Here is a 17,043-nt window from a genome sequence, read left to right as displayed (position 1 = left end):
TATATATATATATATATATATACACACACACACACACACACACACATACATACATCTACATTACATATTAGTATGGCTAAAATTAACAGATCATACTAAATGTTAGCTAAGTAAGAATATGGAGGAACTAGAACATTCATCACAGCTGGTGGGAATGTAAAATGTTACTAACAACTTTGGCAGTTTTTTAAAAAGTTAAATATATACTTACCACATTTCATCCAGCCACTCCAATCCTAGCTATTTACCCAAGAAAAGCAAAAGCCTGTGTCATACTGAAATTTGTACACCAATGTTCACAGTAGTTTTATGTGTGATAGTCCACAACTGGAAACAATCTAAATGTCTATTACAGACGAAATGACAAATTGTAGTACATACATACATACTCTAATGAGGATGACTCTCAAACAATTATGTTCATAGAAGGAGGCGAGACAAAAATGAATACATATGGTGTAATTCCACTTTTACAGAATTCTTAGAAGTGCAAACGAAAGTATAGGGACAGAAAGAAAGTAGACCAGTAAATGGAATTCAGCATGGGAAGGAAGAAGTATGAAGGAGGTATACAAAACAGAAAAAAAATTTTGGGGGTGATAGAATTATTCATTACCTTGTGTGTGGTCATGGTTTCACAGATGTATACATACATCAAAATGCTTAATTTAAAGACATGTTGTGTATGTTAATTATATCTCAATAAAGTTGTTAAGAAATAGCTAAAATATGAAAAGTTATATTAAAATTTTATTATAACTGATCCAGAGAAGTAGCCACAACTGTCAAAATTTGAGTTAATGTAACTAATTTACTAACTAAAATGTGAGTTGCTCTGGCTAATCTGATATAGTTACTACTTAGCAGTAACTGGTTGACAGGTAACCAAACAGGTATATCAACAGACCTGATATCAAGCTACTAATCTGGTCTTTAAACTACAGTGTGAAATTTTAAAATTAATTTTTTTTTGCTCCTAATTTGTAAGTAAAGTTTATTAACTAGGAAAAGCTTTATTAGCCAGCAATGGAAGAACTGGAAACAGTGGTCATTCAAATTCCAGTTAGCCTAACTGATTTCCATTGAACTGGTAGTCCGTTAGCAAAGAAGCATTCTGGGATTCTTATAATCTCTGCCACTCTGAATTCTTCTTTCAAAAAGTGAATGTGGGGAAAGGGGAGAGGAAGCCTGTTTTGTAGGCATTTTCTCATAGACCAGTTTTTTCCTCTTCTACTTATATTTTTTATTTTATTAAAAATTTTTTTAATGTTTATTTATTTTTTAAGGAGAGAGACAGAGTGTGAGTGCGGGAGGGTTAGAGAGAGAGGGAGACACAGAATCTGAAGCTGACTCCAGGCTCTGAGCTGTCAGCACAGAGCCCGATGTGGGGCTCGAACCCATGAACAAGATCATGACATGACCTGAAGTCAGATGCCCAATTGACTGAGCCACCTAGGCACACCTTTATTAAAATTTTTTAAATGTTTATTTATTTTTGAAGGAAAGAGACATGGAGTGTGAGTGGGGGAGGGGCAGAGGGGGAGACACAGAATCTGAAGCAGGCTCCAGGCTCTGAGCTGTCAGCACAGAGCCCAACATGGGGCTCAAGCTCACTAACTGTGAGATCATGACATGACCTGACCTGACCTGAAGTCAGACACCCAAATGACTGAGCCACTCAGGGGCCCCTTTCTTCTTCTATTTTTATGCATACGTGATATTTTTTTAATTGAGTCAGATTTATCCAAATCCCAAGTGACTTCTTATTTCTAAATTGGACTTCTATGGACGATGAATTTATACCTATCCCTTATCAGGGTAAGCTTTAGCAGTACCCAGTAATTCCTAAAAGTGTGGAACCAAATATAGCTCCAATTTACTATTTTTTTTGTTGTTCTTAAATCCTTCCTGGAGTAATATAATTGACTAACTCTGGCCTGAGAGTCCAAAGGTGCTCGTGACTAAACTGTATATAGAATCCAAACGCATGATTTCACTAGCTAAGAATACAATGGTTTTGTCCCTTCATTCAAGAAGCCCAGCCAAACCTTATATTCATAATCAGAGCTCAATGCCTGCACTTTGTGAAAGCAACATGTATTCGCTTATTTGTAAAATTACATGACTTTAGAGAAAAAAAAAAAATAGGATACCTGTGTTTTGAATTCCAGAATGTTATTTCCTGGATTAATTCTTCCTAGTAATATCAGATCCTTTATCTGCATACATTTCTTCCTGGGAGCTGTGCTATTGTTCAAAGGCTTTTTTACAGTATGTTGTCGGCCAGACCGTGAGGAAGAGGAGCTCTGACTGTCATTAGCATGTGGAACAGCAAAAATTGATTTTTTAAGATATGATTTCATCCGATGACCAGTATTACTGCCTAAGGCATCAGTCCCTCGGTGTGTCAGGGATTCTAATGTCCCCCTACGTGGCTGCTGGGAAGCCATTTTCTTCTTTCCTCTTTTTGGATCGCAATTGGTAGGAGCCTGATCGCAAATAATAGTTGATGGAGGGGCATCATTTTTGGCAAGTACGCTCCTAGTCTCTGAAATATTTAATGTGCCAGTTACCTCTGAAGGACTACTATAGGATTCATTCCCGTTGGCTGAAGTTTCTGTAAGATCATTTTCTTTTTGTGAATATTCTCCTTGAGCAAGAAAAGCAACAGGTTGGGATGGTAATTTAATCTTAGTGCCATCTGAATGTCTGGATTTTGATAACCCAACCAAGGTATAGTCACTGACATTTCGTTTAGCATTCAGCTCATTTCCAGAAAATTCCTCCCTTTTCACTGTCTCTGAATTTACACAAGTGTTGGCATTTTGGCTGCCGTTCCACATTTCCAGAGATGACTGTGTTTCCTGCATGCTTCCACAAATAGGGCTGACAGGAGAACATGAACTTGAGTGGGGCCGCATTGAATTTCCCAGACTGGTAAGCTCTTGGCTGTCCTTTTCCCTAGAGACTTCTGAGCTGGATGGAGGCCTCTTCAAACCCGGACCAGACACAGATGTAATGTTTTTATAGTTTTGAATTTTCTGGCTAATTTTTTTCTGTCTTTGTGCCACAACTAAAAGGCTCTTCTGTCTTGTGGCCAAGTTAGCCAGTTGTTCTCTGAGGACTCCTTGCTTAAATGATTCTACCGACACCCTAGAGAAAGAAACCAAAAGAAAAAAAAGGAAAAATGATAGAAAACTTTTTTTTAGCAATCATTTAGATTTTAAAGATACTTTGTCTCAATTTAAATTTTAATTAGCCCAAAGTACACGAGAGTCTATGTTTTGCAGTGTATTTCCTTTGAGAGGAAAATGACTCTTAAGGTAAGTAACACTGCCTTTTTATGGAAGTGATGATGTGGTTATCCATATTTCCATTATTTATCAGTTGTGAGTCAACCCTAAAAAAACCAAAATGTGGATTGTTTAGTCAGAAGGAGGAACACCACTCTTTAAATTCAGAGTTTGCTTACCTGTTTATATGGAGAGGTGTATCGGGAAGTAAAATTTTGGGAGTAAGTTCCACCTAAGTTCCCTTAGAGCTATTGAGGAGTGAGATTGCTTTGTGAGTAATTACATTTGAGCTAGACCTGAGAAACATCAGTCCATCAAGTAACTACTCTAATTGTACTCTGAACCTGTACTGAGGCACTTTCAGGTCCAGAGGGACTACCTGGACAAGCATTATCCTGTGTGGCTAAGAGGCTTGACAGCGAGAGAAAATGGCTGATTCACACACCTCTTTTTTTTGGTTATACCCATCTATTCTACAGTGACCTTCAGGATACTGGACTTTTTGTTTCCAGTAGTTCTCAAACATTTTGCTCTTATGACTGTTTTATACTCTTAAAAATTACTAAGGAATCCAAAGGGCTTTTTTTTTGTTCATATGGGTATATCTATCAATATTTACTATTCTAGAAAATAAAACATTTTAAAACACATTAGCTATTAGAATAATGATATCACACATGTGATCTCCAGAAAATTCCGTTATATGCTTATGAAAGAATGAGAGCCAGAAAGGGAAACAATATCTTAGTTTCATTATAAAAATAGTTTTGACTTCACACAGTCTTTGAAATTGTCTCAATGACCCTCAGAGATCACCTTTAAGCAGGTGCTTTCAGGGATAGCAATAAAATAGATCTCTGTCCCTCCTATCACAGTTTAAGAGTTGTTGGTACTGAACTTCAAGGAGACCAGATGTTAAAGTGAGTAGGAGATGTAGGTGGAAGAAGCAGCAAGAAATATTAGCAAACAGCTAGTAGCATAAAATACAAGAAGCTGAATAGAGGAGAAAAAAATTTAGTAATATCACATTTAAAACAGAATTCAGACAGAATATAAAAGTGCATTTAAGATTACAAGATTTTAAATCTTATAGCAGTATTAATAAGGACTTACATACATCTGCAAACCAAACTGCTTGGTAACTTCCCAAAACTCCAGGTATATTGTAAATCATAGAACATAAAGGAAAAATTGAAGCTAGCCTTCTCCAAAATCCCCTAGAAAATATTCTGCAGTCAATCACCTACCTGTAAGTCCTATAAACTCACTTGCTTTATACTAACAGGAAAATAGGAAAGAAAAATGAATTTGTAATATTTATTCACTGGAAAGAAAAGCAAAATGAAGATAAAAGATTTATAAATGAAAACAGAAAACTGATTTTTAAATAAGTTCAGAAAACTGAAAATGCAACAGATGTCAAATGATTATAAGAATATAAAGAAAATTAGAGCAGAGCCAGGTGGCTCAGGTTTTTGATTCTGTCTCAAGTCATGATCTCATGGTTTGTGAGATCGAGCCCTGCATCAGGCTCCACACTGATGGTGAGAAGCCTGCTTGGGATTCTCTCTCCCTCTCTCTGCTCCTCCCCAACTGGTGCACATGCATGTGCTTGCTCTCTCTCTCTCTTAAAAACAAACAAACTTTAAACAAAAGAATATAAAGGAAATTAGAAAATCACGTGTGAATAAGGAATAAGGTGAAAAAGGCATCTGCAACCCCATATTCACTGCAGCATCATTAACAATAGCCAAGACATGGAAGCAACTTGTGTGTCCATCAAAGGCTCAATAAAGAAGATGGGGTATGTGTACACACACACACACACACACACACACAGAGGAATATTATTCAGCCATTAAGAAGAAAGAAATCTTGCCATTTATGACAACATGCATAGATCTTGAGAGCATTATGTTAAGTGAAATAAGTCAGTAAGTCAGACAGAGAAAAAGAAATACTGTATGGCCTCACTTATATGTGGAATCTAAATCACACACACACACACACACACACACACACACGCACATGAACTTATAGATACAGAGAACAGATTGGTGGTTGCCAGAGGTGGAAGGTGGAGGGTAGGTGAAATGGGTAAGGGAGGTCAAAATGTACAAACATCCAGTAGTAAAAGAGGTAAGTCCTGGGGAGGTAATGTACAGCATGGTGACTACAGTTAATAATACAGTATTGTATATTTGTAAGTTGCTAAGAGAGTAAATCTTAAAAGTTCTCATCATGAGAAAAACTGAAGGAGGCATAAGTAGCTAAGTCTATGAAAAACTAATAAAAATATGCCCAAACAAGAAAAAATACAACATCATTCTCAAAAAAGGGAAAAGAAGAGGTATATAACCATTACAGTCAGGATAAATCCCCTTAAAAGCCCTGAGAGACATACACAAAGCCACAAAATACACATGGGTACACCACTTAGATAACATTTGTGATAGAAAAAATGAAAAATTTTAATGTAAAAAATCTGAATTTAGTATGGAAATAAATTTATTTTGGGGATTCATGACCGGAGAGGCTTTCGTAAAATTCTTGGCTGTAGACAACTTTTTAAGACACTAAAATATTCTCCTTTGAATAGTTCAAGTAATANAGTACAATTCCCCATGAAGGCAATAGATGAAATGACCTCATAAAGCCATTCTTTGGTCCTAAGCAACAATTGTATTCTTAAGAAATTCCAGGCCTAACTATTGTAGCTAAAAAGGGATAAATTATGAAAATTCTAAGGCAGTCCTATTTTTTTCACTCACCTGTATTTTTTAGCCAGATCATCCCTTTCTGCCTTCTGTTTGGCAAGCACGTTATCCATAACCTCTTTTATCTCTAACATCTTTTCAACATATTGTTCTGGAAACATGGTAATAAAATAAAAAGTTAATTGTGAGATAGCAATTGTTCAATTTGATCACAGAGGACTCGGTCTTAACGTTAAATTAAAAAAAAAAAAATTATTTCCCTAACCTGCTTCCCAGTATCAAAGGCCCAGATATGTAAACCAAGGCTACTTGCATTATGCCATACTATGGAAGTACCCTGAACAGTACTGAGTTCTAATCCTGCTACCCAACTAAGTTCTTTGACACTGGACAAGTCACATGACCTTTATGGTTACTTTTCTTATTTGTGAAATGAGGGTAGTGAAGGCAGATAAGTAGGAAAATAAATATTTTGTTAAAATGATTTACTTTTTAAAATACAAAAGGAATACATTATAAGAAAGATTTTCAAACAATATGAATGTTTACCCAGAAGAAAAGTAAAAAAGAGTATCCCACTTGTACCCCCTGCTTCTCCTCTTTTTTATTGCACAAAAGAAAATACTGTTAATACTCTGGTAGCAGTGTACTTGTTTGTGTTAATTTTTTTAAATGTATTTGTTTAATACATACTTCTATATATTTATACTATATGTAACTATGTATTATATTTACTTAAAAATAAGAATCATGCTATCAGGTTTTGTTCNCTAAGGTCACATAACTCTATATAAAATTATTTTTATTAATAATTATTTAAAATTTTCCTATTTTCTTCCACTGCTTCCTAAGGCATCATGATCTGCCCCATCTATCACAAATCCATAAGATTTACACATAAATGCCAATTATGTCCAAATCCAGATTGCCAAGCAGTAAATGGAAAAGCTTAGATGAATGTACTTTATTTCTTTTAAGTGACTTTTTATTTTACTTTTGATTTTGTTTTTTAAGTTTTTTCCTAATTATTTTAGACCAATGCATATTTTTCTAGATAACTTGAGAAAACTTGGTGGGAAATGACATGAAGTTCAGAGTTGAAATTTGTTTGAGGACTTCCCTTTGCAAATCAGACAAATGACTTGATCAGTACAGAGTCAGTGTTCCCAGAGTAGTTTCTGTCTCTTCAATGCTATGAATGAAGATTAATTTTATGTGATGCATGTGCTAACAAAGGGAGGAAACTTGGAAGATCATCAGTAATTTAGATATAAATTTGGTAGATTTGACATTATTTAATAAAACACGTTATTAATATGTAAATTATGTATCCTGTCACATTGGTTTTTTCTAACTGAATTTTAAATCACAGATAAAAATAACATTATCATGGTAACCAAGAAAATTCTTTATGTTTCTATAAAAAAGGTATGAAGAATTTTACATGTACCTTGACACTATACACTTATTTATCAGTTATAGTCATCAGTGGTATCTTAGGGAGAACCTAAAAATTGCTCTAATATGTGTAAGATTTTAATATATGAGATAATAAGGAATGAGAATGACAGAAATTATTCAACAAATAAGAGGAAGGAAATGGAACAGTTACATGGGGGTGGGGGAAACTATTCTATTCTATCCTTATCTTGTGCCACATGTAGAAAAGAGATTTAAAATGAATAGCAGAATTGAAATGCTTGGGAAAAAAACAATATACAAAATGGTTAAGGTAAACATCTTTTTGGTCAGTTTGGTTGAGACACTAAGATATCTAATATTAAAGTGAATTCAAGACATTGATAAGAAAAATCTACAAATAGATGTACAAAACGTGATTCATTATTCCTGGACCCCTCAGCCAGATCAAAGATATAAAAGGTGTCAGAATAAGGAGGTGGTGAATTTGTAAAGTTATATCTTCAGAGAGCTATTGCTCAACTGGATGGTATCTCTATTCTGAACAGCCAAAGTGAGAGATGAGGAGTTTTCTCTCTGTCTCAAGCCTAATGAGGGCAGTCTCTCAAGGAAGGGTTGAAGAGAGTAATAACTTTCTTTTGAGGTGATAATGGACTCACAGCTGGCTTCCTCCTTGAACATCTAGAGGTTGAGGCCCTGCAGAGCAAGATATTGGACAGCAGGGAAAAGGGAGAGTTGCTCCTCTGGTAGAAGTTAACTGTCCTCCTTTCTAACCCCAGGTCCAAAGTGCCAGGATCCTGAAGACTTAGTGTGGAGCCTGACAGAAGTCAAAGAGGAGCCAGGGAAAGGAAAATGTGCACTGCCCTGCCACACCACAGGAGCCATGTACAAGTTTCAGAAAAGCCCCAGAAAACTGCTCTGAAGAGACTCAAGTTGTAGACATTTGCCAAAGACAGAAAGAGTCAATAGCAGTCAGTATCTAGTTGCTAGTCACGAACTCCACAGTCCCATTACCTTCCTGCTCCTCTCTTAAAGGGGCAGGGAGAAGAAAGAAAAGGGGTCCTGACCAGTCAATGTATTGGTCATAGAAGAATAAAATTAATTTACAAGCCTAGGGATGGGGAGGGAAGAAAAGTTTCTAATCTTAAAAGCATTAAAAGAAATAGCAAATGAAAAAGGCTGATACATTTTATCACATAGAATTTCAAAATGTATGTATGTAAGCATAAACTAACACGTTACAAATAAAAATACAGTTAAGTAGCTGAAAAATCTATCTGCAGCAGTTATGGGTGAAAAGGAGTCAATAGGGGCGCCTGGGTGGCTCAGTCGGTTAAGGGTCTGGCTTCGGCTCAGGTCATGATCTCGCGGTGTGTGGGTCTGAGCCCCATGTCGGACTCTGTGCTGACAGCCAGCTCAGAGCCTGGAGCCTGTTTCAGATTCTGTGTCTCCCTCTCTCTCTGACCCTCCCCTGCTCACACTGTCTCTCTCTCTCTCTCTCTCAGAAATAAATAAAAACATTAAAAAAATTAAAAAAAGAAAAGGAGTCAATAACTTGCTTGTATAAAATGGCTACAACTTATTAACAGAGAAACAGGAACAGTCAATTCACAAAGCAGGAAAAAAACTAGAGAAAAAATACCATTAATAATAAGGTAAGTGAAAATATGAGGCACATTTATCTTATTAAACTGGTAAAATTTAAATGAAAATACTGATGCTATTAGCAGTGTAAAGGAAAACAAACGCTAATGTGTGTTGGTGAAAGTGCAAGTTAAATTAGTATCTAATACTTTATGAAACCATTTATCAATACAAATCAATAGATTTTAAAATGTTTATAAATTTTTGACCCAGTAGTTCCAAATCTTTTCTATGAAGATAGTCTAAATCCAGAAAGCTATATGTTACAAAAGAGCAAAAAAGTGGAAAAATGTAAATGCTCAACAAAAAGGGAAAAATTAAGCACTGGAATTATTTATAGAATAGGATGCTAGATAAACCACTAAGAATAATGGCTCTAGAGAGAAAATGTAAAGTTGGCAAGTTTAGCATGATCGAAATTATGTTTTTAACAATTTTATTGAGGTATAACTGCATACCCAAATTCTTAGAAAAAAGGAAACAAATACAACAAAATATTGTGGTGGGACAGTAGGTATTTTTAGCATATTTTTCTTATTTTTTGAAGTGTGTTTATATGTCTTTTAATAAAAAATTATAAAATTGGAAAATTCATCTTATGTGTACAAGATATTATAAATACTAAATAAAATATATGAACTATCCACATTTGTTTGGGGGTATAAATTACAGTATTTTGTATTATTTTCCTCAAAACATAGCATATACCATGTGTTAAGCCAAGATGAAAGGTAGAATGGGTATAATTTAAAAGGAAATAATTTTTTAAAGACTGTACAGTATGAACTAGGAAAAGAGCTGAATTAATAGTTGTATCCTATTACACTAAAAACTGATGAGACACTTCAAATTACTTTTTAACTAACTACTTTAACATTCAGATCTACATCTACCAAGACCTAATTTTTACCCTGTAATCGTTAACTCAAGAAAACACAACTGTGAGCTATCAAAGATTTACAAATATTCAGTGAACTTTTGAGAAATTCAGATTAGCAGGTCAGGGATCAAAGTCAAATTTACTATTTTGAATCACTAGTGTTGTGTAAACAGGAAGACATCCATTCTAAGACATTTACCTGGTATATCTGCTCAGGTGAAAGGTCTGAGGATTTGCCCTACTTGAGTCACAACTGCGTATTCCTGTTCTGATGTTTTTAAGGGTTACCAGAGCTGGGTGAAGCTGAGGAGCCAAGGAGTAACACAATCTCCTCTCTAGCTGCTATCTTGTGCTTTTCCCTTCGCACCTTCATCTAAACATATCACCAGTGGTGGCTTATCTCTGATTGTTGTTCCAAGTGTCTCTCATGTTACTTATGCTATACTTTGAGGCTAGGAGTATCTTGCCCAACAAGTACACTAATAACTGGTTTGCATAAATGACTTCTAATGCTCATTTCTGGCACTTTACCATCACATAAAAAAGGCTACGTACGTTTCAGCCACTGTGAGCTTTAACATAAACGTGCACCGTAAGAAGTTGAGGTAGTAATGATCTTGGATGTATGAAATAATCAAACTTGAGTATGGGCGCATACTTACCTGCATCTTCAGGGGTTCTTATTTCAAATTCTAGTAAACTTTCCTGTTTTTCTTCCATATCTTGTAGAATGTCACTGAGGGGATGATGCTATCAGATAAAAATGTTAAAAACTTCATTGCAAGAAGGTAGGTATTTCTCTATGATATGCAATTGTTAATTAAACACACAGTAAATATGCTAAAGAAAGTGCTGGTACACTGCTTGCTTTATGTTCAAAATGTGTTCATGCTTTGTTTACCTGTATAAATATTGCATACTGGGGTGGGGGGAGTAAACTTAAGTATTTTGGTTTAACGTAGCAGATCTACTCCTGGTAAATAGACTATAAGAGTAACAACCATGGAAAGAATCACAGTTTCTCACTGACTTCTGTTACAGTCAGAGCTTAGGTGAAACAAGAACAACTGAGAGCATGTAGTATTTAAGAGGCAAACCATGAGAGACTCTTGAATGCTGAGAACAAACTGAGGGGTGATGGGGGAGGGAGAGAGGGAAAGGGGGGTGATGGGCATGGAGGAGGGCATTTGTTGGGATGAGCACTGGGTGTTATATGGAAACCAACTTGACAATAAACAATTTAAGAAAAAAAAAAAAAGACCACATATATGCAGTAGGTTCACTTTAAGGCTCTGTGACTATCACTGCAAACTATTAAAATCTCACACATGATCTTAAAATATAAAACATTACTCTCTCAAAAATTCATAAATGGGATTTAAGGCCACCTCTCTGTGCCCTTGTCAGTAGCAACTGTCCTGCCTGGAAAGCCTTCAATTAACTTTGCCCAGATCCATCTCTTCCTTACGAGAGATATAATCATGGAGTAGATTCTGGAACCAGGTTGCCTGGGTATGATCTGGCTTCACTTCATCCTAGCTGAGCAAGTTACTTGTCCTCTCCCTGCCTGAACAGAGTAACACATGTGAAATGCTTAGGACAGTGCCATTACAAAGTAAGAATTCAATAAATACTGCTTATTAGTATATAAAACCCATCTGACATATGAAACCTCTGACTAATCTAATTCATATGGATTTTTCCTTTCTCAGAATTACTTAATAATTTCAGTGCTACATAATTTAGTACTAATACATATATCTTACATATTCGAGATCTCCCTCAAAATAATAAGATCTTATAGGCAGGAGCATAGCTTTTTTATTTGTGAATGATTTCCAGACTGTTGGATATATAGCTGGTGCTCAATAAATGAAAACTGATGGATTGACTCATATTATCTATCCTTTAATACATTCTCAATACACATTCATTTTAAAAATGTGTCAATCCTCAAAGCTTTCTGAACTACATTGGCCTGAAATTTTACTTTGGTGCCTACAAGGGACATGAAAAATGCACATAATAAAAGCATCCAATTATGTGGAAAAGCAATCTCACTGCTGTCATTTGTGAAATGCATCAAAGCAGAACTATCAAATACAAATATTCAAAACAAACAAACAAATGACATTTATTTCTTTTTATATGAATGGCTATATAAGCAAACTAAAGGTCTGAATTGGGTAAGCGTCTACCTACAGATCAGATAAAGAAAACACTTTTTGGTGTTGATTTTCCTTTCTGTTTTGCTCATACTGTGGATGCACTCCATCTTGGCCACCAGGGGCAATAACCTTTTATTTCCACACAAGCTTAACCTTTCACCAGGGAGGGTCCAGCATAATCTTCCCCGCAAGACTCCCTTCTTGGTCCTTCATTACTTCTTGTTTAACTTAAAACAGACACACACACACACACACACACACACACACACACACACACACACACACACACACACACACACCTGTCTTTGGAATAAGCAACTTTAGACAGTTTATATTGTGCTTACTAAAAGCTTCACTAAAATTTTATTCCAATTTCCTATTTTTACTGTGGTAGGATCGTCCTGTCCTCTGACATCTCCTTTACAATTCTGCACACTATGGTACAGTGGTTAGAAGCACAGGCTCTGTAGCCAGACTGCCTGGCACTGCTTTGATTCTGGTATTACTACTTAACGGAAATGTAATTTTGGATTAAATTACTTAACCTCTCTTACTTTAGCTTCCTTAACTGTAAAGAGGAAAGTAATGGGAATAACAGAACACAGGCAGAAAGGTTATTACAAGGACTAAAAGAGTTAGTACAAGGCACTTAGAAGAGAGCCTGTCCTATGAAAGGTACTCCGTGAATGCCAGCTATCAGTATTGTTATCACTTCTGTACTCTATCTACACAGGTATAGAGAAGGAAGCTGCCTACATGCTATGATTTGAAGGTGGTACAAGGTAGCACCAAACTAAAATCATCTCATTTCCTTTGTAACTGGCCAGAGAGTCACCCCATCCCCAATTTGATTTCAAGTTTCCAACATTTAAAAGTTCACATTTACAAAAGACTAACGCTTACTGACTTTAAAGTCCTTTTATTTCATTTGAGTTTTTCCTTTTTAACGTTGGCTTTTTATAGGAGCACATGTACCCCAATGTTCATAGCAGCACTCTCAACAATAGCCAAAACATGGAAAGAGCCTAAGTGTCCATCAATGGACTAATGGATCAAGAAGATGTGGTTTATCTATACCATGGAATACTCCATGGCAATGAGAAACAATGAAATCTGGCCATGTGTAGCAACATGGATGGACCTTGAGGGAACAGTGTTCTGCTGAGCGAAATAAGTCAGGCAGAGAAGGACAAATATCATATGTTTGCATGTATAGGAGGATTAGGAGGAACTTAACGGAGAACCATGGGGGAGAAGAAAGGGGGAAATGGTGGGGGAGGGGGAGAGGCAAACCATGAGAGACTCTTGTATGTTGACAAAAACTGAGGATTGATGGATGTGGGGGGGAGGAAGGGGGAGATGGGCATGGAGGAGGGCACTTGTGGGGACGAGCACTGAGTGTTATATGGAAACCAACTTGACAATAAACTATTTGTAAAAAAAAATAAAGTTGGCTTTTTCTTTTTTTTTAAATTGAAGTGTAGTTGAAATACAATATTACATTAGTTTCAGGTATACAACAGTTATTTGACAAGTTTATATGTTATACTATACTCACCACAAGTAAAGCCACTCTCTGTCACCACACAACACTATTACAATATTGCTGACTACATTCCTATGCTGGACCTTTTATCCCTGTGACTTACTCATCTCATATCTGGAAGCCTTCATCTCCCACTTCCCTCATCCATTTTGCCCCAACCCCTTACCCAAAGTTGGTTTTCTTTAGACTCCTGTATCATCATTACATTTTTTCTGAAGCTGGGTATCTGAAATGATATACATTATTCCTAAAGCAAAGACCCATATAGTTAACAACAGACAGTTTTTTCAAGATGTTCTAATCTTTACACGAAAATACACCTTAATGATACTTATGGTCAATACAGTGGGCTGAGCTGATATAGAAGAACCTCTGCCTACTCCCAACACATGGAAACAGTGGACAAAATACAAGAAGTTTTAAATACACACACACACATACACACACACACAGCTAAGAATGGAAAATGAATGAAAGATTCCCTGGTGTGAGAAATGAAGCTAGTGGCAGCCCACTGGGGATATGGAACAAATACAGGTGTTAGGGGTTGGATTTTTAATGCCCATAAAAGAGAAAGCCTCAGGCCCCTGTGAGGAGTTAGCATGGAATTCTCGTATAAAGCTGGTGGCCTTGAGTGGGTGTCCTTTAGGTGAGAAGATTAGAAAAACTCTACTTGCCACCCACCCGAGGCTTTGGGTAGAAAATCAGAGATTGAAGCCTATACTACACATGTGTATGAGAACTAAATTTATATCATTTGTGTGGTTCAGGAACCCAAACTGAGAATTGAGCATAAAAACTTGTGTGAAACTGATAAACTTCTAGGGCCTCAGCAGAGGCAAATGTTAAACACGAAGCCTATGCACACCAAAATTCCCAGAGTAATCAGTCTTCAATGAAATGAAATCATAATAAAAAATTAAAAACTACATAAGGAATCATGTTATCATGTGAGAGAATCAGGAAGAGACTTTAAAATTCCTATTTTATTTAGTTCTTTCTTTGAAACAAAAATTTGAAAAGCAAAGAATTTCTACAAATAAAAAACACAGTCATTTAAATTAAAAGTTCAATATATGGGTTAAAGAGAGTAGAAATATCTGAGGAGAGAAATAATGAACCAGGAGGGAGGTCAAAGGATAGCACACAGAATATAGCGTGGAAAGTTAAAGAGATGGAAAATATGAAAAGGATATTAGAAGGTATTGACACTAGTCTAACAAACAACTAAACAGAAGTTCCAAGAAAAGAAAAATACTGAGATGGAGAAGCAATTTTCAAAATTTCTGAAAATTTTCAAAAATTTCTGAAAGTTTCTGGAATATAAATGAGAAATGTGCCTGCAGATTAAAGAAGTATTTCTATGTCTGAGTTTAATTTTAAAAATGCTCTACATTTAGACACAATTTGGTGACACAGCTTAGTGAAACTGGAGAACACAGAAGGTACAAGATTATCTACAAGAGAATGACAATTAGATTGACAGTTAACTTTCTGTCCATTATGAACAGATAGCAGGAAACATTGTAAATCATTTTCAAAGTGCAAATGCAATCTAGTTTGAATACCACTTAAAATATTTAAGCTATAAATTAGTTGATTAACAATAGTTTAGGTTCAAAGAATGACACTGTCTTGTCTATTATGACTAACAGAAAGCATATAAGAGAAATCTAATCAATATACATAGTCTTCAGGGGTGCCTGGGTGGCTCAGTTGGTTAAGCATCCGACTTCAGCTCAGGTCATAATCTCATGGTTTGGGAGTTCAAGCCCCGCATCGTGCTCTGTGCTGACAGCTCAGAGCCTGGAGCCTGTTTCGGGTTTGGTGTCTCCTTTTCTCTGCCCCACCCCCACTTGCGCTCTGTCTCTCAAAAATGAATAGATGTTAAAAAAGATTAAAAAATATACAGTCTTCAAAATAATATTTCACTGAGGATGCTACTTAAGAAATTAGTTTCTAGTAAGCTTTGTGCTTTTATTAAGTTACACATATCCATCTTATCAATTAACATATTTTATGTTATTTTTTATAAAAATATACTTTTATATGAGGAGTTTCATACATAGCAAACACTACCACTATAAACCATTTGAGATCCAGATTGGCTAACCCAGGGTGCTTTCCTCTTCTCTGTCTGGATTCCAGGGTCTTTTCTACCCACTATATATCCTAGACGTTTTTTAGGAGTGGATGGGTAAAGACACACTCTGACAGTAGCAGTGTTCATGGGACTAGAAGTAGCTAGAGAATGCAGCCTAGGTGCGAAGAACAGCTGCTAATCCATAATTCTGTAATCAATGCAGATAAGTGAGTTAACCACACAACATATTTTCTTGGCTCATTCTGTTCAATTAGCCATTTTATTTTCTTGTGACAAAAAATATTTTCAACTTAAGCATTCTTAAAATGGAAAGAATATTGCCAATAGTCAGTGACTGGCCCAAAGAATGGCATTTTCTAAGTTGAAAATTGAAAGAATTTCAGCTTCACTCACCACAGGATGTCTTTTTCTGTTTTTTTCTCTGTGTGAAAGAAAAGGTGGATCGACACTTTTGCAGTCATCACTAGAACACTGTTTACGTCTTTTTGGTCGGACAGCAGGAATTTTTACTTTAAAAATTAAAATTAGAAAATATAATAAGAATGTGTAAAAATTTAGCTTCATTTTTCTCAACTGTAATGGTGACAGGAATAGAAAGAATAAATTAAGTCTACAAGTACTATAATATCTTAATTTTGGTCAGCATCTCATCATTTATTCTCAATTGCCTAATTATAGCTAACATTTACTGAATACTTATCACATGCTAGATGTCAAACTCTTCCTGGGCCATCTTATTTAATCGTCATACGAGCCTTGTGAGGCAGGTAGTTTATTCTATCCATTTTACAGAAGAGAAGAACGAAGCTTAGAGGATTCAGGAAGTTGCCTCAGTGACACACAGCTAGTACTGAAACTCAATGTGACTCCAAAGTCCATGCTCTTAAACCACTATGTCTACCATTCATTGTCTCTGACTCTTTCCCATTCTGGATTCCCTTTCTTCATATAACTAGTGTACCCCTACGTCTCTCATCCCTTTATGGTACCTGACCAAGGAAATGTACACACAAGAAACAACAGACAGGTGGGAACCGACATAGCACTTCGCAACACAGTGCCCGATAACTCCAAATATGGCTGTGGAGAGGGAGAGAGACATGGCTAGGGCTCTAAGAAAGGCCCTGAGTCTATAAACTTGCCATATGGTAGCAGGCAATGAAAAGAGGAAACCTTGTATCAGTCTTGACCTTGACCTATGTGTGATCTAGCTCACTAGTAAAATATAAGAAGAGTGATTATCCTTGGCTCTGACCAGTCATAACAGGAATA

General features: G+C 36.1%; 1 protein-coding gene across 1 annotated transcript in view; it reads right to left on the bottom strand.

The window, feature by feature from the left end:
- Positions 1 to 17,043, bottom strand: part of ANKRD31 (ankyrin repeat domain 31) — a 130,494-nt gene that overhangs the window by 22,988 nt on the left and 90,463 nt on the right. Inside the window, 4 exon segments of the mRNA XM_077759843.1 lie at positions 2,154 to 3,153; positions 6,065 to 6,161; positions 10,616 to 10,703; positions 16,165 to 16,280. Of these exon segments, the coding sequence (XP_077615969.1) occupies positions 2,154 to 3,153; positions 6,065 to 6,161; positions 10,616 to 10,703; positions 16,165 to 16,280 (1,301 nt within the window).

The sequence above is a fragment of the Crocuta crocuta genome, unplaced genomic scaffold (genome assembly GCF_008692635.1).
Source record: "Crocuta crocuta isolate KB4526 unplaced genomic scaffold, BGI_CrCroc_1.0 scaffold162, whole genome shotgun sequence".
In the NCBI taxonomy this organism is placed as follows: domain Eukaryota; kingdom Metazoa; phylum Chordata; class Mammalia; order Carnivora; family Hyaenidae; genus Crocuta; species Crocuta crocuta.
This window is presented reverse-complemented; position numbering and strand designations above follow the sequence as displayed.